Source organism: Rissa tridactyla, chromosome 8 (genome assembly GCF_028500815.1).
Source record: "Rissa tridactyla isolate bRisTri1 chromosome 8, bRisTri1.patW.cur.20221130, whole genome shotgun sequence".
In the NCBI taxonomy this organism is placed as follows: Eukaryota; Metazoa; Chordata; class Aves; order Charadriiformes; family Laridae; genus Rissa; species Rissa tridactyla.
In genome coordinates, this window is record NC_071473.1 from 46,769,774 (window position 1) to 46,796,411 (window position 26,638).

Below are 26,638 nucleotides of genomic sequence, written 5' to 3' on the forward strand. Positions count from 1 at the left end.
ACCGAGTGAGGAAAGGGTCACGGTGCCCTCGCCTGTGACTGGTCCTGCCCCTGGGGGGTGGGTGCAGGTGCTGCATCCATCCTGCACAGATCAGTACCTCACCACCCGCACCAGCAAGAGAGATAACTCCCCTCTGTGGCAGCTCCTTTTAGGAGGAACTTTCCCCTACAGGATGCTGCGGAGAAAGTGATGTGAAAGAGGGGTAGAGGACAAAGTGACACTTCTCCATTTGCCATCCCAGTGGCTGTCACCAATGGGTAAATGGGCAGGAGAGGAGACCAATTGTAAAAGGATGCAGGAGCATCTGAGAGGGATGCTCACATCGCAAAGCTATGGGGAGGTCCTCACGGATGAACTATGGAGCCAAAGCTCCTGCTGGGGTCTGCTGGGAAAATGTTAGCCACAGTCCTGCCTGGCTCCCTCTCCCCACTCACACCTTCTCCACCCTGTTAATTATTACAAGGGAAGCGATGAAGGCCATTGTGCACCAAAGTCCAGTGTGAAAGAGAAAATCAGCAGTTCGCCCGCAGCCATGAGCCAGCCGACCTCAGCCACCACAGAGCTGCCTGCGCTGCCTGGGGACACAACAGCAGCCTTTGGGGTGGCAGACATCATCGTTGTGGTTATCTACTTCGCCTTTGTCCTCGCCGTTGGGATATGGGTAAGTCCCCAAGGTGACTGGGTTTAGGTCTGCCTGAGGTGAAGAGCCTTTGATCCTCCCCAGGCCCCTCTTGGGTACAAAGGTGTTTGCCAGCAAAGGTCAGCCTCTGTGCACACCGTTAACCCAGAGCCTATTGAGCATGTTTGGGGATGACAGGTGATCTTCCTGCGAGCCCTCACCCCCCACCTCCACATGGGGACAACCCAGATGTCATTCCCTGGAGGTTGTTCTGGGGATGATGTCTACTGCCCATGCTGCAGAGTAGTCTCACATGGGGGTGTGGGCAGGCAGGGAGCAAAATAAACATGAGGGTTGGGGTGGCGAAGACTGAAATGGGACTTGAAAAAGCTTTGAAAAGGTTATTGCTAATTATTTGTTCATGTTGCTTTGCAAAGGCCTTTTCAGAGAGACCTATACTGTTCTGGTTGGCTGAAGCGTTTTTTTTCTTTCCCAATTGGTACCTTCAAGGAGAAGCCATTAAATAGGTACAAGCAGTTTCTTTCCAAAGCTGGACTAGCAGAAACCTGCACAAAGAGAGGCAGAAGCAATGGATGAAGTCTGGCTTACCTAACAGATACACAAAACAATTTTTGGAGCTGATGCTGAGACATTCAGCAGGCTTCTTTTGGCTTGGTGGCAGAGCTGCTCACCAGCCTGGGTGCTGCCATGTACGTAGGCATTTTGCAGCAAACCATTTTATTATGGTGCCTGACTGCAAGTTGCTGGTTGCTGCAAACAGCAAGCACAGTCAGCCTCAGTCACATTGGAGGGGTTTGCTGGCCTATGGATGTTCTATTGCTCTTGAAACCCTTGCGGTTCTCGTGCAGTTCCTTGATGAGGCCATGTGATGTGACCACAGAAGTGTAGGGCAGCTGTAAACTCTGAATCCACAGCAGTGGCAAGGCAGCAGGAATTGCAGCAGGGCATTGCTGGCCATCCTGGAGTGCACCTGCATGTCATGGCCAAATGCAGTCCTTGATGGCATCCCAAGGTCTTGCTCTGATTCTCACCCCTGTGCCTATTTGACTCTGAAGGCCTTTGCTGGGGGTGCGGAACAGCGAGGAGGAAAATGCTTCCTCTTAGTGCGTACCATTGTCGGAAGGTGGGCAACCTTTCTTGGAGCTGCAAACACATATCTTCACATGTCTGAGAGCAGACAAACCCCTATATTTCTCAAAATTAGGTACTTTTTACAAATGCCCTGCTTCAGCCTGCGTCAGAGCCATGCACTACCTGCCTCTGCTGCTCTGAGTAGGGGGAGCCAGTTGGCTGCAGTGACACCCAAGGGAGCAGGGCTAGGGTGGTGCACGAGGTTGCTGACAGGATGTTTCGAGGCTACCAGGATGGGCACTGGGTCTGACTTGAGGGTGGGTAAAAGGAGGAAAACACTTTTCTTTTTCCTGTTCTTCTAGTCATCGATACGAGCAAGCCGGGGGACCATTGGAGGCTATTTCCTAGCTGGACGATCCATGACTTGGTGGCCTGTGAGTGAAATGCATCCCTCTGTTTCTAGTGGTTCGAAAGCACGTCCATGCATGTTTTGACTGGAGTCTTGAAATGAAGAGGATCCACCATGAATCATCCTGTGTAGCTTTGCTAAGGGGCTACAGTGTGGAGCTGCGGGGCCAAAAGGATAGTTCAGCATCTTCGTGTTTTTTCAACTCTTAATTTCTCTGCTGAAGTCAGCAATAAAAATGTTGACATTGATGGAAGTGATGGAGCGCTGACTGCCTAGCTGGGTTTGAAACTCTTTGGCCCCCACCCACCAAAGATACCATTGTCCCCAAGCCAAGAGAGCATTAGGTAATCTAGGAATGTGCTATCCCATAAAAAAGCATTTAGAGACTGAAGAAAAAATAATCCCAAAGCCCAGGACTTTCTGAGCCCTTGCTATTTAGAGTAAAGTTGAGATTATTGACTAACGATGTAAAGGATATAAACTTCAAACCACCAAAGTATAAATCTTCACTATGAAGGAAAAAAAAAATCTATTGAAGGCACCTTTTCTTGAGAGTGAAAGGTACATATAAAGATAATTTAAAGTTTGAAAGGAATATAAACGCCACAGGAATAAAGATCCTTCTCAGCCAGTGCCAGACTCTAGCACCATATATCTCTCCAGTGAGTCGTGGGTAACGGAATGCGCTTCTCAACCAAAACACTGTATTTTTTTCTTTTTTGCCTTTGGATGTACATTGCCCATAAATTCACTAGGCTAGATTTTCAACCTCTTCCATCAGAGACACATACGCCTCTCTAAAATCTGTTATTTCTTAAATGTTCTTTATACTTCTGTCTCGGCCAAGTGACATTTAATGGAAAAGCTTAGCTTGATGGTTTTCTCTAATTAGGAGGGGAAAAATTAAAAGGTACTAAAATGGAACATTTTTTCCCCAACACCATTTTTTATTTAAAAAACAAAACAAAACAACCAACCCACAAACAAACCCAACAACATTCTCATTGTTTTTGGCTCCAGCCACAGGTGACCACAGAGTCTGTTGTGTCCAGGTTGGCTCCTGGCTCTCCTGACGTCCCATTCTAGGCTCAAAGCAACCTCTAATGCTGTTCACTTTTCAATTTTGTTTGTCAGAGAGCTGATTCCACCTCTGCAGCACTTCTGCAGGCTCAGCTTCTCATGGCCTTCACCTTGAGTACACGACTGGCTTACATGTTTGTTTGGTTTTGGGTTTTGTTTTTTTTTTTTTTTTTTACAGGGGTGACAGATTTCTGCTGTGTGTTAGACAGCCTCAACTAAACCCTGATATTACATTGCTGTTCCCATGCAATGTGTCTTCTGTACTTCTGTGTCTGATATAGATATCAGGAAAACTGTTTACATTTCTTGAGAGCACCAGTCCCCACCTCAGTTGCAAATTCATGTTGCAGCAGCCAGATCTCTAATCAAGAGTTTTCTTAGACAGACAAGAAGGCAGAGCTGTTGGCAGGAATCAGTGTGGGTGTTGATGCCGTATTAATGTTTTACCTTGCTCAAAGGTGAGAAGCAGATCAAATTCCATCATTCCTTGCTTCGTATGTAGCAGTACTAAGGAGAGGAAAGCTCCTTGTAGGTGATGTGGCTAAAAGCAAACTTTCTCTGGAGACAAAAGGGCTAGACTTGTCCTTTGTGTAACTTCTCATTTGACCCTGAGAGAGATTTGGCGTTGGCATACAGAAAGAAGGTGAGGCTTTATGCCAAATAAAAGCAGTAATTAAGTCTGACAGTCTTTGCCCTGTTTAAAGTGCATTGGAGCTTGCATTCTTCCAATTAGGGTGTCAATGAGCCGCGGTAGGGACAGCCTACCATGCCTGCAGTTAAAGTTAACCTGAGGTGTTTGTGTTTTCCAGCCTACTGCAGAGCTGAATATCTTTGAACCTATGTGTAGACATTAAACACAAAAGGCCTGCAGGTTTCTAACCTTGTCCCTGCTGTGATTCGGGAATCTCCTCCCTTAGGAGGAGCTCCAAGAGAGCACTCCTGTCACTCTGGCTGCGTAAACCAGCACACGCATGTTCAGTGCAAGACTTAAAAGAGGCTGGGCTGTCAGGAAGACACGGAGAGGTAGAGAAAGGGTCAGCAAGGTTGGAGAACACTGTTTCATGGACACCGAGGTATCTGTGGCTGCCACCAGACTTCCCTCACCCCACTGCAGTCCACATAACAGCTGTATATCTCAGGAGAACCGCTGACAAAGTGAACCCCGATTCCGAGATTAAGCCTTGCATTTGAGTAGGGGGCGGTGGAAGGGGGCAGGGACACCCACTTTAAGACATAAAAACGTAGTTTTCTTTAGAAGGCAAACCCAACTCTCCATTAGCATCCAGCTACTACCTCCAAGGAGGTGAGGCTCTGGGGAAAGAGAGTGCTGGGGGGAAGGAAGTGCTTGGGCTGATACAGAAGTTCCTCAAGGTGACTTTCTGGGTGTTGTGCCTGTGCCGTGTGTTTCAGATTGGAGCATCCCTGATGTCAAGCAACGTCGGCAGTGGCTTATTCATCGGCCTGGCGGGCACTGGAGCAGCTGGGGGCCTTGCCGTTGGGGGCTTTGAGTGGAACGTAAGAGTCAGTTATGTTGTCAACTAAGATGTCACTGTTTACAAAGGGACTCAGGGTTTGTCTCCAAAATCAGATGCTAACAGTATTGGCAACTCCAAGTTTGCAAGCCTCAGGAGAGAAACCTTTAGACATTGAGGCAGCCTTAAAACCATGAAACTTCTATCTTAGTTGAAGTGGAATCCACTAAAATTATTAGCTCTTTGACCTTCCCAGAAGCACGTGGCCATACTTTTAAGCTTTAACCTGCACTCATCAAGATTAAAATAAAAGATAATGAATGTTGAAAAGGTACTTGGATAATAACAGGATTCTGGGTACAGGGATTTGGAAAAAAAAAAAAAAGCAGCATGTGCTCCAAAATTCGGTGTAAAGCTATGAGAATCAGCAACACTGCATTCACCTGTCAGCTGCCAAAATGTGACGTCTCTGGGGTGAACATCTGGGTGCGAATGCAGGTCTCATTCTGCCCTATTGAAGTGGCCTGGAAAATTGCCACTGACACCACACGGAGCATGAAAACCAGGCCCTTTGTGTGTGATGCTAATGAAATTTCTCAGCTGCAGTGATGAGGAGTGAGATTAGTGCCAGCCTCACAATAAACATCACTCACCTAACTCTAAATCTCTTGTCTATATCAGCAGAGACTGCTAATAGTGCCGGCTACTTGCCAAGCACGGGCAGGGCCCACCAAAAGCTCTTTCCTGGGATATCTATTCACTGCACTGTTTTTTTTCTAAACCATTAAGATCACCTCTGAGTCTTTTGTGAAGAAACCAGAGCCTGTGTTCAGCCTGGTGCACGTAGGACATACCGATATTGCGGTACTTTAGATAAATTTATTCAAGGCATTTTAGAAGCCCATGAAGACAAGATTTTATGTCGGGGTAAATCTAATTTCATTAGTTTATATTCGTTTCTTTCAGATTGGAAAGGGACCTTAGATATGCCATTATTCTCACCCTTTGTCATGGGACATCACTCAGCTGCAGGAATCATATGAGAATCTTTTACCTAAGCCAGTCTCTGCCGTGGCTGTCCTCCTCGATCACTCACAATCTCCACTCGTAGGGCTCAGTTTCATTTCTGATAACTTAAATAACTGATCAAAGTAAAATCTGGACTAATGTAAGGTACTTAGATGAAAGGTAATGGCCTGAGACAGCCAGGAGGTGAGGTTTGATAATCCAGTGGGTTTTATTACTGTTCAAGATCTCCTGTTTGGGCTTCTGCTGGGTTTCAGAGAAGAAATATGTGATGGGAGATGTCTTTACACCTTCCAAAAGACCCTTCACCTGTGGCAAAGCAAATGAACTGTCCCTTTATCTACCAGCGACAGAAGCACATCTGCATCAGCCTGCAAGGAGAACATCCCGGCAGAGTCTTGCTGTTGCTTATTTTTATGCTCCGCAGGGACAGTCTGCTGCCTCAGCCTCATCACTTGCTAATCAAGCAACAAACAGATGCTCCCGTCCTTCTCTGAATCGCTTAACTCTTCACTGCCACAGCATCAGTCATTTCAAAGGCCACCAAAAACAACACCATCTTTCAGAGATCCAGAGCAACACAGTACACCATCTTGCCCAAAAGACCAGGAGATGGAACAGGATGTGCCACTCATGACAGAGAGACAGAGGGCTTAGGAGGATAATTTCAAAAGCTTCTAATTATATTGTAAAAGTTCCTCCATTTGTCATCTTCTGAGCAGGGAGAAAAAGTCAAAACTGCTTCCCAAATATATTGCCTGGCACTGTACCCTTCTGCTTTCTTAGGGTGTCCACTGAAAGGGCAGAGGATGTTCCCAGGTATTGAATCATGTGCCTTTATTTTCTCTGTCTCCTTAACAGGCTACCTGGGCGCTTCTGGCTCTCGGCTGGATCTTTGTGCCTGTTTACATTGCAGCGGGAGTGGTCACCATGCCTGAGTACCTGCAGAAAAGATTTGGAGGGCAGAGGATACAAATCTACATGTCCGTACTGTCCCTCATTCTCTATATATTCACCAAGATATCCGTATGTATCCAACTGAACACGACCCTCGTGTCTAGGGCTGGGGTGGGCCATGCTGGTACGATGCAGGGCTGCTCAGAGATAACACAGATGTCCTTGAAAGGACCAGCTCGGCTACCAGAAACAGTAGCAGTGTGTGAGTGCGCTGCTTTGCTCAAGTGAATACCTGCCTCTGTATTGATCATGGAGACCTCCCCTAAGAGGGCAAGCCCTCGTTAAACAGCAATGCACAGTGAGAACTTTACAGGGATATGGCAGCTAATTACTAAACAGTATAAGTACCACAGGCTGTCTGCCTGCTTTTCCTCTTCTATCAGATCAAACCTTAGCCAATATAGACAGGGGAACTACAGCATTACCCCACCTGAGGATCTGGCTGGCTGCATCCTGTAGATGTGACGTTCTCTTAAATTATCATAAATCTGCTGTTTTTCTTGTAGCTGAGTTTTCAGCATTAGGTTTGTTATGGTTATTCCTCTCTCTTTCTGCCATCTGTATAAAAAGGGTATGGTGAAAGGGAGGTAGGTTCTGGCTTAAGACAAAACTCAGCATCCTTCCTGGAGTGCTTGTAGCATTGTACCCTGCTGGTGGCCAAAAAGCAATGTAAGCTATTGGGTATTTTACTTCATTTAAACTCCATTCATAAAGAGGCAGAACTTACACTCAGAGATTTGCCAAGAACGACCTGTGCCCTTGGAGGGAGAGGACCGCATTTGCGAGTCCATTACAGGGACTGAAAATGTCAGTCCTTTGTCTCCAGCTGATTGTCCCATGGCCAGTACGAGTCAGTTTGACTAGACCCTATTGAAATATTTAGACATCGAATTGCCCTGGATGACACTGACCGTAGATGAGGCACCCATGTGCCCTTTGCAGCTGGCTTCAGGGCCCTTCTCCCAGCCTTATTATGTCTCGGGTCCTGGAAGGAATTCCAGGCTGGGAGTATGGGATAGATTTCCTCCCTCAATTGCCAGCTCTTGGTCATGTCACCAATTGCTGCCACTGCTGTCTTCAGGACTGAATCACTGCCCAGAGTAAGGTCTTGCAAAGAGGCGCTTGGAGTAGAACTGGGCACCTGAGGGGTAAATGGAAGATCTCTCCTGCCACAGCACCACAATGCGCACAGCTGCACAGCCAATGTAGGTGCAGCAAACACACCAGTCTGTCAAAATGACCTTCAGCAGAGCAGTATTTGCCAATACCTTTCAGAGCAGGACCCTGGCCTCAGTCATTGCTGTTTCATCTCAGTGGTTTCTCTTCTCTGCAGCTAATTCACGCGTGGCTGACGGATGTGGCTGGTGGAGTTTATGGGCATGACAGGTGCTTTCTATTAAGCAGTGCTGTTGTTTGTGGAGAGCTCATTTAGCGGCTGGCTGGACAGCAGGCAGTTGGTTACAAGAAGGATTTTTCTCCCAGTGCTTTTTTGACCAAACATAGGTTAGCAACTAGGGCATTGCAGAGTCTTCCCTGCTCGCAAAGAAAAACAGAGATCGCAGTAAACAGAGTTGTCAAAGGACATGGCTGCAGAGGTGTTTGTATGTCCTGCTGGGAAGTGAAAAAACCCAGAAGAAACAGTGTCTCCTGTGTTGTCCTGTCTCGGGGCTGCAGAGGTCAGAAGTTGCACTGGGTGCTTGCTTTTTAGGTGCTTATTTCAGGCACAGCAAACAGAAATCTTGCCCCATCCCTTCTGTCGCCCTTGGCAAATGTCTTTACCTGTATCTGAACCAATACCAGATTTGCAGGTGTCCTTCAGATTGATTTCCCAACATACGTATCTCCCACATCACCTACTCTATCTGAAAGATGTTATCTGTATAATTCCAGGTTTCACCTAGTTTCTGGTTTCACTCTCTCTGACAGTAGGTCCAAAAAACCAAAGCCAATGGGGGTTTCTGTATTTCTAGTGAGCTCATCAGCAGGTATAACCTGTTTTTCTGGAATAATTCTAGCATGCTGAACTGCATGGCTAGAAAAGCAAGCTGTTGACCTTTCCAGATAAATAAATCATTGCACAAGACGTCAGAGATTCTTTAGGGGTCTTTCAAGCTGGAGTGTCTTCTGGCCATAAGGCCACCAGGATGTAATCTGGGGTAGAACCTGGTCTCTGCTGTTTGCCCCCTCTTCCCCTCCTGCCTCTGCCTGTGGATACCTGGTCTCTTGCTTCCCATGGATGTCTTCACAGGCAGCAAAAGGAGAGGCAGTTTCCCCCAAAACCTGTCTGTGCCAGTGAGGGCTACATGCCATGAAGGCTTCCTGTAAGATAGTCTTTTGGTTGCTTTGTAGTCCCTTGATGGTGGTACCTTGATTTCCATCCTCCTGCTGCCCCAGGTCCCAGATGCTGAGAGCTCTGACCTGGAGGAAAGATTTTTCCTTGCACCAAGAACAGGAAGGTTCACAGCCAACAGCCCCGTGCTCTCTCCTCCTCTTCCACTTCACCTTCGTGGTGTCCTCCCTCGTCAATGCTTTCAGCCGCAGAGGGCTGCAGGCTGCTTTATTAGATTTCACTTGCACAAAGCACTACTAACGACAGACTGCCCTTGTTTTTTCTTATTCCAGACAGACATTTTTTCTGGAGCATTGTTCATCCAAATCTCTTTGGGCTGGAACCTCTACTTGTCCACTGTGGTCTTGCTAGCGGTGACTGCTGTCTACACCATAGCTGGTAAAGAGCTGATTTTAAAAGAAACGTTATAAACTGGAGCCTAGGATGTAAGTTTCCCCTTTTCTACATCGGGGGAAGTATTCAGGTCCTGGTCTGAGGGAGAGATTCCCCCGGTTGCTGGTAGTACCTGCCCTGTCACTCCTAGCTGTTGGAGACCTCTGGCTATTCCCCTCTCCCCTCCTGGACCCAGGGAAACTGGTGTGGGGGGAACATCACTGTTTTCTAGAGAATTTTCTAATACTGCAAAAGGCTCCCATCTCCCTTTGTGCAGATAGCTACCGCTGCCCACATTTGCATTAGCATCTTTAGATATTAAGATGCTGAGCTGCCTCCAAGTCCTCTCATGAACGTGGACAAGCCCTTCAGGCCGTTCCTCAGGGGAGGGCTTGTGACAGCTATAGGGTCCTGGGAAGCAGCTCAATGCCAGCTTCTCCCAGTGGGTGTGTCCTGAAATCACAGGGCTGGGGCCAGGGAAAACCTTTACCTGGGTGAGGTACCTGTTTCACTGTACATGGTGATGCCCTCTGCCTGTTGTCTCTGGTTCTCCTGACAGGCGGTTTGACAGCTGTGATATACACAGACGCGCTGCAGACCCTGATCATGGTGTTGGGAGCTTTGGTCCTCATGTTCATAGGTAAGGGGAACCTGCAGTGGTGTCATACGCTATTTTAATGATCCCAAGGTCATTAGACCTTAGCAGGATACCTCACCCTTTCATATATGGTGCAGAAATGAGTTTTAACCACTCACAGAAGCGGTGCCAGCACAACTCTCATTCACCAACAAGTCATACTTGCTTCGTCCTTTGCAGTAACTGTATGGAGGTGAGGTTCTGGATAACTTCACCTTGCTGGTTTGGGTCTACCTGGAGCTGCCAAAAAGCTTGCAACACTGCATCCCTAGAGCCAAATTCAGCTCTCACTGTGCTCATGTAAATCTGGAGTAATTCTGCTGACTTTCCCAGCTGACTTTCCCTGTTGACTTTGGGAGTTACTGTGGATTCATCTGGGCGTAACTGAGCACTATAAAAAAGTAAAAAAGCAACAAGGAACTGACCATCATTGGTCTTTGCTTTAAGCCGCCTTGGCAAACAGAGAGAGACATATATCTTGTTTCATGTCATACCTTCCTGCTGTAGCTCTTGGAGGGCGTGTGAGCAAAGACTAGGTGCTGAGGACATTGTGGGGATTAGGATCATGGAGATTTTCCTGCATTGATCCCCTTCCAGGATGCACTGCTAAAACCACAAGGACTCTGGCCAAAATCCAACTGACTCCTGTAGGAACCTTGACTGCCAAAAGCGAGGGTGGAATGAAAAGAAAGATGAGAGGGAGATAGGAGAAAAGAAAAGTAATCATGAAACTCAGATAAGGAAATAACTTTGCAGGGAGCACAAGGCCTTAAATCACTGGCATTTTCTTTTCAGGATTTGAAAAAGTTGGCTGGTATGAAGGACTTCAGGAGAAATACAGCACAGCAATACCGAAGATCATAGTCCCAAATACGACCTGTCACCTGCCACGCGCAGATGCCTTTCATTTGTTCAGGGATCCAGTCACAGGAGACATTCCTTGGCCTGGCCTTATATTTGGCCTCTCCGTGCTGGCTCTTTGGTGCTGGTGCACTGACCAGGTAAATAAAGTCTTTCCCTCTCCAGGCAAACCACCATGCTGTTACTTCCAGCCCACTCCTCAGTTTGTGGATCTGTGAGCTGAAACATGACTGTGTCTCACTGTGCAGGAGTTACTACCTTTTTCCCAATCTAGACCAGAATATCTCACTCCTTCCACCTTCTCAGCAAGCTGCTAATTTTGTGCACTTCTTAGTGCAGAGAGAGCAAGTTATTTTCTTCCATCTTTATCCCACTGTGACCTGGTGAGTACCGTGTGTCTTCATGCAGTTAGCATGACAAGGATATGAAAATGTGGATATGGAGCTGGCTCTGCAGTGACCTTGTGTAGACCTCCAGACAAGCCATTTATATTCCTGGAGGTCTCGCGTTTCTTATTCCTTTCCAAGCTAGAAACAAGGAAAATTGTATTTGTTTTTCAAGACATGGTGCTTTTGTGCTTTAAGATGGGGTAGTTATGAAAACCCACGGATGAACTTTTACCAAAACATCTACAGTCTGCTTCATTCCTTGTCTCTTGCTGCTGTACAGCTGCTGTCTCCAGTCCTCAGGGTGGCTTCATTTCAGTCAAGGGCGAAATGATTCCTGTAAAGGAAATTTCCACACTGCCCTCTCCTATAGCCTGTGCACTGAGCTCTGAGCAGTGGCAGCAGGCTGCAGTCAACCGAGATGGGAAAGTTGCCACTGGCATGCAAAACACCCTGGGATCCTGCTGGATGAAAGTCACCCATGAGAGAGAGAGAGGATGGATCCCTCTCTCCCTGTAGTGCTTCTGTTTTACACTCTGCTCCCTTTCTGCACTGATTGCAGGTGATAGTCCAGAGGTCTCTGTCTGCTAAGAACCTCTCCCATGCCAAAGGTGGATCGGTGCTGGGAGGGTATCTGAAAATCTTCCCTATGTTTTTCATTGTCATGCCAGGAATGATCAGCAGAGCTCTTTACCCAGGTAAGTCTTCCCATGTTCCTTGCCACAGGGCTTTATACCTGCTATGACCACTAATCCTACACAGGTCCACCAGCACTTTTACACCTCAGAAACTGCTGTCCTGCAGGCATACTCCTATAGATTCCTGTTGTACAATAGTGTTCCCATGACCTTCCTCCACCTCCAGTGCTCCTGCAGTGGCAGAAGTCACTGTGAGTATCCATATGGAGCATATGTTGTCATTGGGGTTATATAGCTCCATGCTATGGACATTGCATACATCTGTCTATTCGGAGGAAATCAGTGAAATGAAATACATGAAGCACTGAGGTTGTCCTTCAGGTCCTGTGGATTACTTTCATTATTTGGTGAGTTTTAGCTATCTACCACACAGATTCATGCAATTCCTGGTGGATTACGCAAATTGGCCCTCCTTTGTGAAAAAGCAAGCGTTCCCCTCCTGTTGTCTCCCAAGGAACGCTGTTTGCTGGTTTCCCCAGAGCATGCCACTTCCCAGGAAGAATACCCTGGTTAGGAGAACCACTCCTGGAGGAAAGTGTAAGTGTCTGAAGTACCTCTCTCCCAGATTTCCTCAAATAGGAGTAACTCAGCCAGCCAGCCTTGGTGACCCAGCTGACGGGTTCATGAAAACAGCTCAGTTCCCACAAACAGAAAATCATCAAGGATTACAATTATGCAACATGCAGGAGAGTTATATCCGTAGCCTGAACAGGATTGCAAAATGTCATCTTGAAGTTTCACCTTTATTTTGCAATGTGAAATGCTTTTCAGCTTCACTCATTCTAGCTGTATTCCAGCTGCACCTCTGAATTTATACGAATTTATGCAAAGCATTAGGATTTGTTCCCTTGAATTAAGAACCTGTGTCTCAACAGGGTTTACGCTGACTTCTTGTCATTTTCCTGGCTCTTACAGATGAAGTGGGCTGTGTGGACCCGGACATCTGTAAAAGGGTCTGTGGTGCTGCGGTGGGTTGTTCCAACATTGCCTACCCCAAACTCGTGATAGAACTCATGCCTGATGGTGAGAAACCTTTACACTTGGAGGTGGGCTTGAGCCATGCTCTGCACGGGGGGGTCATACTGCTCTTATCCATCCTAAGGATGAGTAAATCTTACTGCAGTTACCAGACATTGGGATGAAAAAACAGTGCTGAGTGGCCAAAAGCCTAGTCCTGATTTTTCTTCCCTTTTTTGCTCCCCCAGGGCTCCGGGGTTTGATGATTGCTGTGATGATGGCAGCCTTGATGAGTTCCCTCACCTCCATTTTCAACAGCAGCAGCACTCTCTTCGTTATAGACATCTGGCAGCGGATCCGCAGAAAGGCTTCAGAGCAGGAGCTGATGATTGTGGGCAGGTCCTTACATTTCTTTATGTCTCATTTCTCTCATCATCTGTTTTGAGTGCAGCATTTACATTCTTCAGTCTGGACTCACTGAGAAAAATCTGGTGCCTAAAATATAGAGCAGGGACGCAGCCTGGGAAAGAGCATTAAATTTTCCAGCTTCATCTCAGATAGACCTGGTCAAAGAGAAACACTGAGTGTACCACTGAGCTAGGTAGATCATCGCCTCTCTTCTCTAAACTTTAACATAAATACCACCTTAAATGTAACTTTTAGAAAAGCCAAAGGTGCTCTGGAGTCACTGTCACCGGAGATCTTTAAGAACATGTTATTGTTATTTTTGCATCAGACAGGAGTGAAACATTGCAATTACGTCTCTTTTTCAGGAAAAAGTACAGAGAGCTGGGTCTCCCAGCTCTCTATCTCTGTGATAAGTTATGGTGCCCTTTGCAAGCAAGCTTTGGTACTGCATTATAGCAGGGGCATATAAAGTTCTCTTCCTGGTATTGGAATTTAATCTGCATTCTGCATGTTTGTGGTGCTTTTCCTCTCAAGTCGTGAGCATTAAGTTCTAAACTTTGCTGTGGGGTGCTTGAAGGCTGCAGGCAATCTCACACTCCACCACCGTAGAGTAGTGAGAGGGGAAGTGCCTCTTGTTCAGCAATATGGAGAAACCTCTATAACATACAGTGCAAAGATGAAGGAGTTACGGTATGCACCTGAGACCCCAGCAACAATTTTAGTAAGCAGCAAATGAGTTGGAATTTGGCAAAGGCACTAGAATGAGCGTGTTGCCTGCTTGGAAAGGTGGCAGAAAGATTGCTTCCACATGCTACCAGCTCCCTCTCTGTTGCATTCAAGAGCTAGTCCTCCAAAGAACATGTCACTCTCTAGGACGCACCAGGTTGAAGGTCTTGCACTGCTCACGGTGGGAGCCACCATGCCCTTGTGGCTCTCTCATGCACGTTGACTGGCAAGTACTACCTCAGCTCACTCTGAAATCTGTGAAGCCAGATTTGGGAATTGGTTGAATTGGCTTTCTAGAAGAGAATAATTTTCTCTTTCCCTGTGTACACAGGGAAACGTTCTTGAGCGTGATCTGTGGATTTTTTCTTAGGAAGTTCTGAGAGAAATTGGAATTGTGTTTTGTCCATTTTCAGGTGGACTCCACTACATGCAGAGCTAATACAATTTTACCCTCATCTTCCAGAGTCTTTATCCTCATCCTTGTAGTCATCAGTATTCTGTGGATCCCGATCATTCAATCAGCCAACAGCGGCAAGCTCTTTGACTACATTCAGTCCATAACCAGCTATCTAGCCCCACCGATCACAGCTCTCTTCATCTTGGCAATCTTCTGCAAGAGGATTAATGAGTCTGTAAGTGGAGTGTCAACAACCAATTGATATACATATTTAATTTGATAAAATAAATGCATAACTCTCCCCTCAGTACCTAGCCTTTGAGACACTTTAAACTCAAAAACCAGTCCGGCCAAAGTGTGCCAATTAGACAGCCTTTCCCTGGCACGCATTGGTGGATCTTAGCCCAGTCTCTAGCGTAGGTGTGTTTGCTTCCAAGAAGCCACTGCAAATGGTATTTCTTGGCAGTCTCATTTAAAAGCACGAAAAAGGCAAAGTTGGTCCGGGCTTTAGGATGATGTGTCAAAGTCTAGTTGGAGGCATGTTGCTAGGAAGAGACTTGCATTGTCTGTGCTCTATCTGTTCCGTGTTCAAGGGCAGAAAGAGAAACTAAGGATTTTTAACTGAAAACATCCTCCTTTGATGCATATCGGTGTGGGTTTCCATCAGGCATAAAATGCCTTGGTCTAAAAAAGAGCAGAAAAGAAAAGAGCAGAAATGAACAGAAAAAAGCAGAAAAGAAAAGAAAAGAGAAAACTTTAACCAAAGGTAACATGCAGTGACCTTTTCTTTACGCTTGCCTTTTCTCAGGGTGCTTTCTGGGGCCTCATGGTTGGGCTAGCTGTTGGTCTCGTTCGGATGATTATTGAGTTTATTTATAGCACACCGTCTTGTGGTGAGGAGGACAGAAGACCAGCTGTGCTAAAGGACTTGCACTACCTCTACTTTGCCCTCATCCTCTGTGTCCTCACTGCGATTGTCATTGTCCTTATTAGTCTCTGCACCCCACCGATCCCTGAGGAAAAGGTAAGTGACTTGCAGTGGCACCCTTTTCTCAGAGCCCCCGTTTGGTTTCCAAAACTCTCTGAAATCCGTCCTTTTCTTTTCCTCCCATGGTTAAGAAATGGCATGTAAGGCATATGCTGCAAAGAAGCCCTTGCTCCTCAGCTTTCTATTCCCCAGGTCGCATAGTGTTAATGCTTCCTGAGGTACTGAGTGCTTCAAATTGAGTGCGAGTTCCCATGCTGTGCCTAGAGCTGGGCAGACACCACAGCCCTTCATCACTGGAACAGAAAGAAAAGAAGGAGGGGAAGGAGATGAAATCATATTACAGAGCACTGCTGAGGAGGAATTAAATATATCTAATTGTAGCATCTACCCTGTTTCAGCAAAGCCAGCATCAATCTTGCAGGCAAACAAGATTAATATCTTTTGCAACATGGGCATTTAGGAAAATAACATTTTGTCCCAATGTGATCTCAATTACGTTTAATAACTTTGAGTCAGGCACAACTTTCTTTTACTTAACACATTAAAATGGTGCAGAGTTGGGAGGCTTTATATAATAAAACCTTAAAGCAACTCTTCCCAGTCCCAAGTTTTAAAGCAGCTGTCAATATAAAAAAACTGCCACCTACTTCCAAACAAAGGTTACTGGATAGATTTAAGAGACCTATTTTTTTCCTGTCTAACTGCATGAGGAAATGAGGGTGATGCCATCATAGCATTTCCTATCTGTTGCTTCCTCGTAACTTGTAAAGCATTAACCAGTTCCATCAATGTTTGATTGAATGTTAGTGGTGTTAAAGATACCCAGCTTCTAAAGATTAAATGAAAGCAGGTGCTCTGATAGAGGAAAGGGGGAGGGAGAAAGACTGTCTTTGTGTCTGCTTTGAGATAAAGTCTCAGCTTTTATTAGCTATCAGAGGATCCACATGGGAGAAAGAAATACTGGCAAGGAGGCACCATTAGTTCTGCTGCTTACGTTGTTCACTACTGCTCAGGGGTGGCCAGATGGTTGCCAGCAATTAATTACTGTGGTTTAATGAGTTCCCACTCATCATCTGACCTGTGATAACTAAACATGTGCAGTGCTCCCTGCCCACAGCAATAGCAAGACAAGATGCATTAACGTAGCACTGGCAAATAGCGATCATACCAACAGTTCAGGAAATGAAGAAACCGGCCACAGCACACTTACGGGCTTTTTAGTCTGACCTCAGAGGTATGAAAACATTTAAAGCATGTTTTAAGGGGGGGAGTTCAGGATGAAGATCTGCTATAGTAGCATTAGGGAAAGAGAGGTTATAATGACAAGAGACTCCTTAGAGGAGATTTTGAGTAGAAATAGGTGAGTTTATAGGTGCATGACTTAAGGGACCTTATTTGACATATTCTTCAAAGAGCCAAAGCTCAGAAAAGGTGAATTCAGGATGGAAGCAGTCCAGGGAGGAAAGCCAATGGGATGGTCAGGGAGGATAGGACTTTGTCTGAAACAGCTGTCTGCAGTTATGCCAGAGGACCAAAGGAGGAGGGGTGGTGGCTGGTCCCCCCAGGTGCGTCTGGAGAGCCAGGGAGGGAGGAGAGCTTGCTAAAAGGCAGTGCTGGCCATGAACAAACATAGGCTGGGCTTTTGGGGGGAAGTTTTCTAAAGAGGGATGGTTCAGGATAACCTTTTGGTAGCCTATGGACCCCACATAGAGCTGAGCTCAGGGGCTGACATCTGTATAAAAGAATCTATTGAAGAAAATTAATAAGAATTAATGATATTTCCTGTGGCAGCGAGAGGCTGGACACAGAGACCCTGATCAATCATCTGATAATGGTGATGACCATCCATGTCCCATGTTTCCCACCCTCAGTTTCTTCCCACCACAAGGGAAATGAGATGGGCTGCCAGGCAATTTATGCCAGTAAGAGGTAGCTAATTCCCGCTACCTGTAGCTTGGTAGAAATGTGAGAGTCTGCCTCGATTTGGCTTTAGTCTGATTTCCATTCAGCTTCTACTATTTATTCCCAATTTCAAAGGAAAGGTCTGACTTCGTTCCTCAGAGGACAGCCAAAGTGAAGGTGTGGGTTTTAAGCTGAGGTAGGTGGCAACATTGCAGAGCTGCTGCCTGTCAACATGGATCTGAGTGGGCAGCATTAAACCCAACATTTTTCATTTTCCCTCAGTCAGAGTCACCCCAGCTTTTGCCCTGGACATGAGCGCAGGTGTAGGTTTGTACCATCACTCCTGGTGGCATGGTTTCTCACGGTGTCCTGCAAGCAGGGCTCGTCTCCTCATCTCAGGTCAGTCTGTGGTTGTGCTGAGATGGCTCAAGGACAGAAGGGTTTTGGGAAGGAAGGGCAGGAGGTAGAAAACAGGATGCACGTGTCAGGCTCTAACCCTCTGGGTAGAAACTAGCACCTGAACTTTGTGTTTGGCCATTAGTGTCCTCGGGTTGCTGGGTTTTGGCATGCAAGCGGGCAAAGCTGCGGTGAAGAGCCTGTATGTTCCCCACAATAGTGGCAGGGAGGGGGAGGCTGGAAGCGGGTGTCCTGGCCGACGATATCTGAAGCTCTGGTGCTTCTCAGTCCCATGTGTTGGTCAATTCACTTTATGGGCCTCAGATATTTCCCCTATAAAAATCGTAGCTAGTTCTGCTAGCCCTTATCTGTGCAGCGCTTTGAGATGTAATGATGAAAGGCACCATATAAGAGCTGGGAATTACGCCATTTGTTTTGTCAAGCAAAAGGAAAAGAAAAACAAGCCACCAAAGAAAAAGCCAAAGAATTATAGTGATCCATCATACTTCAGCAGATGTAAATCAGCATAGCTCCATTGCCTTCAAAGATCAGGCACAGCTGTTGTGCACAGTTATGCTGCTTTACACCAGCTGAGGATCTACACTGGACAACTTTAAATATTGAATCTCAATGCTTTTCAGATAGTAAATGGGCAAAAGTAGAAAAGAGATTTGTATCTGAAGTTAGAGTGGTACAGCTAATGTGCCTGGATTTAAATGAATTACAACCCAAGAACTGCAAGCTGTAGCATTTTCTCCTGCTGTTTTGGACACTCTCCCATCCCCGTGGTGATTGATGCTGTGCTGGAAAACAAGTATGGAAGGAATTTGTTTGGTATGCTCCAGAGTTCATATGTCTTCATTGTAGGTAGTCCATATTGTGTCACGCCGTCCTTGAAAACCCTGCAAAAGAGCTTACAATTAAATTTGAGACTGTGAAGCTGAAACACAACTGTCAGGTGCCAGATGGCATTTTGGAACAGAAGGATTTATTCTAGTTTACAAACAACAAAAGAAAAACTTCGCTGAGTTCTTGCAAACTCCCTTGGCCAAGGAGAATGTGAGGGTGAAAAAGGAGAGGAACAGCCCATAAAGCACAAGTGCTACAAGAGTAGGTCACCTCCCCAGGGGTCAGGGCTCACCTGGACAGGCTGATGGACTGGCAATTCCACCTGATGTACTCTGGGGTCAGGGATGTTTTCCTTGTGTCCTGAGATCTGGATGCGGTGGCCCTTTTAGGTGCATAGCCTAGGAGGAGCACCAAGCCCGCTTTGGCTGACCTGAACCAACACTGTGCACTCTGAGGTGCTGCAACTGAAGCTCCCACAGCATCATCTAGTGCCACTTAGAGCAAAACATGCTCAGCTCCTGTGGGAACCAGGCACTTATAGAGGAGGAAACGGGTGAGGACACAAGGCTCCCTGAGCATGGCTCTGCAGTGGGTAGTGGAGCTGCAGGGCTCCCCAGGACCCGCCAACCGGCTACAGCCCCCTGCTAGCCTCTGCCCTTGGGCATGGTGGCCTCGAGCAGCATTTCCAAGGGCCAAGTCAATTATGCTAATACAGCTCCCCCATCTTTCTTGTTCTCCATATTTATGTATTTGCTCACTTTCCCCAGGCGTGCAGAATACATGCCATCATCTGCGTCCCCTGTCCCCATCACTTTCTAAGTCTGTGCCAGGGAAGTGTAGTCAGTTCCGTGGTGGCCTCCATGGACACACAGTACTGTTGGTCTGCCCCGGCCACGTGTCTTTCTGATGATGGCAAAGAGGAGACACGGGGACCTCAAGGAATTCAGACAGCCAAAACCCATCACACCGGAGCTTGAAGGTGGAGCGTGGGTGTGAGGCTTCACCAAGCAGCCCTCTAGGGAGGTGGTTTGCTCTATTGACCAGGCCGGCCATGGTAAAAGCACCAGCTCCTGGGGGGGGTTGGTGGGATGACATGCGGTGAGGTTACCTGTGTGTCTGTGCTGCTTTCAACTGGGAATTGCTCCTGTCTGGCAGAGTCTGAACCCCAGGTAAACTCCATCCCTTGCAGATTTTGCTGCAATGGGAAGACAGGAAAGACAAGGGAAAAGGAAAAAAGTTTTGGAAATCCTTTAGTACCCTGAAACTTTGCTATGTTCCAGTGACATTTCCTAAGTGATTAAAAAAAAAAAAAAAAAGAATCCTTGAGAAAGATGAGGATCATCAAATCAAAGCAATTTAGCACATCGTGACAAGAAAGATTAGCCCTGCCCAGTGCTCATCTTGGTTGAAAATGATTTAAATAAAGCTATAAATCTTCTGGAAATTATGCAACATTTTGTGTCAGCTGGAAACTCCTGCCTACATTTGTGCGTGTAAGATTCAAAAATTAAACTCACGTTACTTTGTAAGTGACCCACTTGAGATGTTCATTTCCATGCAGACAGAGCAGGGAGGCAGCTGCTCATCAGGCAAATGTGGGACTTTGCCTGACCTGTTGTCACCACCACAGCTTCGCTGCCCCGGTCCCATCCTGTGGCTCTTCTGCAGGGCAGATGATGGGCTGGAGCGGGAGGACAACCCATGGACCTGGGCAGCTGTATTTGAGTGGGATTGATGAGCGGGGATCCTTGCTGCCTGGCTTGGCCAGAGCACGTAGAGGTTAGGAGGTGCCGATGCCACCAAGCTGCTTGGTGTGCCATTTTCAGCCAAAGAGACAGCAGGCCTGGCTTAAATTCAAAGACCTGAGCCCCTGGGATGGTTAACCCCACCCCACAGCTGCAGAAGGACCACTGGGAGGTTTGCAGGATTAATGTCCTCTGTGCATTCCCGGTGTCCCAGGGAGGAGAAGACTTTCGTACTTGCCTGCCATGGTTTCATCTGGGATGAAGTTAACTTTCTTGCTAGCAGCTGGTGTGGGGCTATGTTTTGGATTCGGGATGACAGCAGTGCTGATAGTGCGCTGATGGTTTTGGTTGTTGCTGAGCAGTCAAGGCCTTTTCTGCTCCTCACCCCACCCCACCAGTGAGTAGGCTGGGAGTGAGCAAGAAGTTGGGAGGGGATACAGTTGGGAAAGCTGACCCTGACTGACCAAAGAAATATTCCATGGCATGTGACATCATGATCCGCATATAAAGCTGGGGGAAGAAGAGGGAAGGGAAGGGACATTTGGCATTATGGCATTTGTCTTCCCAAGTACCATTACCATGATGGAGCACTCCTTACCTGTTGATCGCTGAACACCTGCCGGCCAATGGGAAGCAGTTAATGAATTCCTTGCTTTGCTTTGCTTTGCTTTGCTTGCGTGCTCAGCTTTTGCTCTACCTATTAAACTGTCTTTATCTCAATCCATGAGTTTTCTCACTTTTACTCTTCTGATTCTCTTCCCCCATCCCAACCGGAGCGATTGAGGGAGTAGCTGTGTGGTCCTAGTTGCGGGCTGGGGTTAAACCGTGACACTTGCCCTAGGATGAGAGTTTCAGACCTCCTGCTTTTGTAAAGCAGAGCAGTTTGCAGCCACAGCAGCCTGTCCAGAACTGATCGTCTTTCATGGCTTTCTGTGATTTTTTTCACTGAAAGACTAAAGAGAGAGGTACAATGAGTACAATCCCTTGTACAGAGAAAACTGAAACTGAAAAAAAAAAAGAAAAAAAAGCCAAACCAACAAACAAAAAAGAGAAAAGTCATTTGGATGGACAAGTCTTAGAATGTGTGCCCAGAGCTCATTTTTTTCTATTTGTAACTACACCTGTTGGTCTAATGTATGGTGTAATCCGCCCTGTGAATTGTGACTTGATATTTGCCGTTATGGCTCCGTCTGCTCACATAGTTGTACTTGAACTCATACTTGGAGAGGCACAATACTTGCAGAGCAGAGACACAATACTGCTACTTTTCCCACTAAGAGCCCTGAGATAAGCTCATTTGGAAGCGCAGGTTGCCGCATTGATGTGAGATTGCCCCAACTGTGGGGTTTAATGTTCACGTGGGGTTTTCTTTTCCTATAAAATGACCACTGGGATGAGACAGAAGATCCTCCAGTCCCTCCTTATGTCCCACAGAAGGAGCTGCTCAAATACCAGTGTTCCCATAGCCATGTACGTGTCGTGACCCTGTGGCCACATAACTGCATTTTGCCCCTGTGGCCCTACAGCTGCATGCCAACACCTGACTGATCTTTCTCTACGGAGGGTACAATTGCTGTTTGTGATTGCCTGTATCCAGAGAGGGTTATCTTGGCTTCTTCTTTTTTTTAATTGACTTTATTACCGTTCCCTGTTGGAGGGCGCCATTCTGGATGCAGATCATTATCTCGTGTCAATCAATCAAATGAGCCTAGCAAATAGGAAGCTGCTTCTTCAATGTCTACTAAAAGGTTACTCCTGGTAGAGACAGGGATGGAACAGGTTAATTAAAAAAGCAGAATTAAAGAAACTAGATTAAGTCATGCTTTTCATCTCCAACTGGATGGTACCAGCCTATTTTTTCCAGGGTGTGGGCACCTGCGCAGATGGAAGGTGAGAGAAAGTGGGGGAAGAACCATCACCCCAGAATGGGTCTCTCAGCACCATCTTGGATCTCTGCCCCCCCAGAGAGGAAGGCGACTGGCGTGCCAGTTTGCAACTGGCAGGCAATAACCTGTTTGTTTTCTGTCCCACTTTGCAGCTTGCTTGCCTGACATGGTGGACAAGACACAGAAAAGCACCTGCCATTGACCTGAAAAATTACAAGAGCGAAGAAGCACAGATCAATCCAGCCAACGGAGAGAGTGACTTGGTCGAAAGCGCAGATTTAGGTGATAAGGAAGAGACAGGTAGGATAACGGGCTGTGAACAATCACACTCATGTGCTTGGGAGTGCACAGCCAAGACCCCGTGCAAGTCCCTCTAAAGCTCATGAGAGGCCATCTGTTGCATTCGCGGGAGCTGAGGCTCGTATTTACAGGTATACCGGTTATGAGGATGTGACAAGATGTTGTGGTTCTTGGTCCTCCCAACATATCTTCTAGCATTTATCTCCATGTCACAATCCTCTGAATGACTCAAAAGAGCTGCCATTCCTGAAAAACAAAGAAAACCCACCATTCAGTAAAATGTTTTTCCTTCTCCTCCCTAGAACAAGTTGTTTACCCAGGCAAACTGCACCAGTCCAGCTCTGCCCAAGCCACAGTGTTATTTTAGCACTTCAGGTCTGGACACTTGATGGTGCGCTGGACTCATTAGCTGGCAGTCAACGGCAACTTACAGACATCCCTTGGGAGGGTGGAGGTCTGTGCCACTGCAACACTGCTCCTCGCCCCATTGATGCTGGGGCTTTGTGCCGTGACACTGCATCTATTCGTCTGTCTCATCAAGATGCTCTTGAGGAGCTCCATAGCACTACTGCAGGCATAACCAAAGCGGCAGCTACCGCTAGTGTCATGAACATCACAGCAGGCTCTGTAATTTCAACTTTCAGCGTATAAAAGTAGCATGCCTTCCTGTCCTCGTCATTGCTAGGAGATAAAACCCTTGTGTAAGTGCTGGAGACGCTTCCTCCTTACCCCTGTGCGGGCTCCACTGGCCAAACTCAGTCAGTGATGCTGTAACACACCGCATCAAAATAGCACCACAGTCCGAAGGGGCCATGAGGCCCTGGGAGCAGATGTGTGCATTTTGTGGATGTCGTAGGATAAATCTACAAGTGTCAGTTTTCTCATTTACATTATGCCAATAGTATCTTTCGTCTTCCCTTAGGATATAAGCTATGGCTAAAACTCAGACCCAGGCTGCTTAAATAGCTGTGTGTCCTACCAAGGGTATTTAATAGAAGGAAGGCAAAGAGTCAGATGAACTGAAAAAGCTGTCAAGAGACAGAACAGTATCAGGAGTTGCTACGTAGGCAAGTTCTTTTCAGAGTGGACAGAGGTTTATTCTGCAAATCCATTAAAAAAATGCAGCTTTCTGGTTTTGAGCTTAACCTTCCAAGGTTACAGAGGAGAAATCACAGAAGAAAGGCACGTACACAAGATTTCTTCACTTTTTCCTTTTGCTGGTCATTCCAAAGGACACTGTTTAGCCAAGCTAAACAGAAGTGAGCAACTAAAGAAATCTCTTAGTATTTTTTTCCCAATAGAGTAAGTTTGGGTTTAAGTTGAATCCAGCCATTCAGCATTATTTATTATTTCTTATCAATTCATAGTTAACTAGCTCAGATTTTTCTAAACAAATGTCTTGGTATTTTGGTAATTAGTAATGATGGGAGAGGAAATGTGAAACACAGCAGTTGACAGTTTAATGAGGGTTTTTTTTTTGGGGGGCTGGGTAACAACTTTTTCAAGGCTTTATGGCATTCTGCATATCAAAAAAAGGTTATATTTGGAAAGAACAAACAGTGAAATACACAAGGCACAGGGCTGACAATTAAAACACATACTTCCCCTGGCATGTCATGTGTAATAAATGAGCCAGGATATCTCTAAATGGACCATCACGCTGTCAGAAATTTGTGAAAGTGGATGGAAGCTGGGTTGGGGAGGAGGGGGATGAGGTCTGTTAATTAACTAATGAACGATTGGTGTTGCAATCATCCAACTGTAATCAGCCTGTGCTGTACATTGTTGAGGCAGAGCTTTCTCTTTTCCCTTCCCTTCCCATCTCCTGTCGTCATCTTGCATCTCCCATCCAAGGTGCATCTCAAGCCCCACTCCAGATTGGTCAATGCACCTCCAGACTAGTGGAAGGAGGGAGGGGAGAGTCCCAGCTAGATGATAACACCCATTTTTTGGTCCATCTCTCGCAGCAGCCAAGCCTCCCTGCTGGAAAACGCTGTACTTGTGGTTCTGCGGTCTGTCCACTGGCCCCACACCCACCCTGTCCCAGGAGGAAAGAACTGCCCTGGAGAGGAGACTCACCAGCATCGAGGAAAAGCCCCTGTGGAAGACTGTTTGCAACGTTAATGCTATTCTCCTGTTGACCATTAATGTCTTTCTGTGGGCATATTTCGGCTGAGATGGGGTCAGGCAGCACGTGGCTTTGGCTTCTCTCAGGACTCCTCATCCTCATGTCTAAGCAAGAGGTGTTGGGTGATGGAGACCCTGGTGGCGGTCCCCAGAGGTGCCGGCACGCCTTGTCACAGCCCTTCCCTGGAGGCACCACTTGCTGGAAATGACTGCAGGACTCGGTTTCTCCAGAAGATAAGGTGTGGTCAAGAAACTGGCCAAAACTGGTCACATCCAGAATGCAGGGGACTTGTGGGCAGCATGGGGGTCAGGAGACCTGGGGTCCATTTTAAAGGTGCAGAACTGTGCCCAGCAAGGAGCAAAGACTTTGGACAGCCCAGCTGTGGCTTGGCTGGCTCCTTGCTCCGCTCATGCGTCATCTTGGGGCTGACTTCGCACCAGTGCTCTTAGGGAAAGGACTTCTGGTTTACACTGGTGTGGGGAAGGAGACTTAAGCGCTACCTGCAGTTTTTTCATATGGCCAAAATTCATATGGGGTCAATGTGGGACACCTGGATTAGCTCAACAGTGACAACCTTGGGTCCCACAGCCACCCCAGGACCTGTGTTGGACCCCCCCTCCATCCCCTACTTGACATCAGCAGTAGGGACAGGGGCTTCCCTGCCCTCCCTGAGCCCCCCACCCTGCCCACTCTGCTGCGCGATGGTGGGTCTCACAACAGCCTGAGCCTGTTTCCTTATTGGGCCAGTCCTGCCCCTTAACAGCATTACCAGCAATAAAGGTGCCTTAGTAACAAAGCCAATTTGGGTTATTGTGGTTATATATCCTGCACTGACGCACAAAGGTCTCCCTGGGACCACGGTGACCTGTCTGTGGGAGGGAAAAGATATAATCTTCCTCCGGCCAGGTCCAGGGCTGGACCTTGGTTTCTTGAGCAAGTCTGGGCTCCTCTGACCCATCTTGGTACCATCATGTAATGGTGGCATGGCCACATCCTTTTAAACCACCTGCAGAGGAAGAGACGGCAATACCCCCTGTTAATATCTTTGGCGGTTAGGATGCTCACCTGGAGAAGGATAAAAGTGCCCATGGGGATGTAACCGTCCACGCCAGCATCTGAGGGGCATGAGCTGTGTGGGAAGGTGAGGGCATGCTGTGAAGCACAACACCATGAAGATGAAGAAAAGGCGCCATGATCCAGCAAGCAGAGAAGAAACCAGGCTCTGTGCCCACCTGGCACAGGGAGTCCAGGTCATGGTTCCCCCACTCATCCCCAGCTTCCATGGAGAAGACTGAACCAGCTGTGCAGGATGGGTCCCGTGCTGTGCTCATGCAGGTCAATACAAGCATCTGTTTTTTCTAAGAGGAAAAAGTAGATTTCCTTTGAATAAGGGAGATCTCAGCCCCATCAGTCGCCCATCCATCCCCATGGGAAGAGGCACACGAACCAGAGCTTGCCTTGCCTTTCCACTATTCAATTTTGAGCAGGTGGTGCCCAGATCAGAGGGTGCCTCAAAACATTTAGAGGAAATCAAGTTACCAGCTGTGATTAATAGCTGGTAAATGTCTAATAATAACAGACACATTTCTAATGCATTTGGAAATACCAGGGCTCTCGCCTCCTCGCCTGGAGCAGCGAGGTGCTGAGTGCTCCTGAGCCACAGAGCCCCTCAGCAGCACTTAGCTCAACGGCTTTATTGGCTTTTTTGGACCACACATCCACTAAAACCACCGGGAAAGCAACGTGGAGCAGGATGAGGAATAGTGGGGCAGTTTTTTTAAACGTTTGAGGTTATTCTTTTCCCCTAAGAAAAACTGCAGAGAATAGAAGTGATTTTTTTTTTTTTTTTTAAATGACACAAGTTATGATCTCTGTATTTATGATGCTGATGTCTTTCCCTCCCCATCTCACCCCATGGACCCTGGAAGGTGATGTTTCCTTTAAAACGCTGATGTCTATGCCAGTTAAACAAAGTAACGCGCTTTGAGAGATGGGAC

General features: G+C 46.9%; 1 protein-coding gene across 2 annotated transcripts; it reads left to right on the forward strand.

Annotated features, from left to right (window-relative positions):
* Positions 1-509: 509 nt before the first annotated feature.
* Positions 510-25,464, forward strand: SLC5A9 (solute carrier family 5 member 9). 2 transcript variants are annotated; one of them, XM_054211880.1, is made up of 14 exons: positions 510-661; positions 2,074-2,145; positions 4,611-4,715; positions 6,560-6,724; positions 9,278-9,383; positions 9,937-10,017; positions 10,810-11,015; positions 11,824-11,959; positions 12,875-12,982; positions 13,165-13,315; positions 14,514-14,682; positions 15,256-15,471; positions 22,366-22,513; positions 24,481-25,464. In XM_054211880.1, the coding sequence occupies exons 1-14, from the start codon at positions 533-535 to the stop codon at positions 24,687-24,689; spliced, it is 2,001 nt and encodes a 666-aa protein (XP_054067855.1). In that variant the 5' UTR covers positions 510-532; the 3' UTR covers positions 24,690-25,464. The 2 variants fall into 2 exon arrangements, with proteins under 2 accessions (XP_054067855.1, XP_054067854.1); XM_054211879.1 differs by having other exon boundaries at positions 535-661; positions 24,484-25,464.
* Positions 25,465-26,638: the final 1,174 nt, after the last annotated feature.

Excerpts from the sequence above, each read along its gene's own strand:
- SLC5A9 (XM_054211880.1), top strand. The coding sequence starts at position 533 with ATGAGCCAGCCGACCTCAGCCACCACAGAGCTGCCTGCGCTGCCTGGG. Across the intron at positions 11,016-11,823 it reads GGTGCTGGTGCACTGACCAG|GTGATAGTCCAGAGGTCTCT; the intron begins GTAAATAAAGTC and ends CACTGATTGCAG. Across the intron at positions 12,983-13,164 it reads GATAGAACTCATGCCTGATG|GGCTCCGGGGTTTGATGATT; the intron begins GTGAGAAACCTT and ends TTGCTCCCCCAG.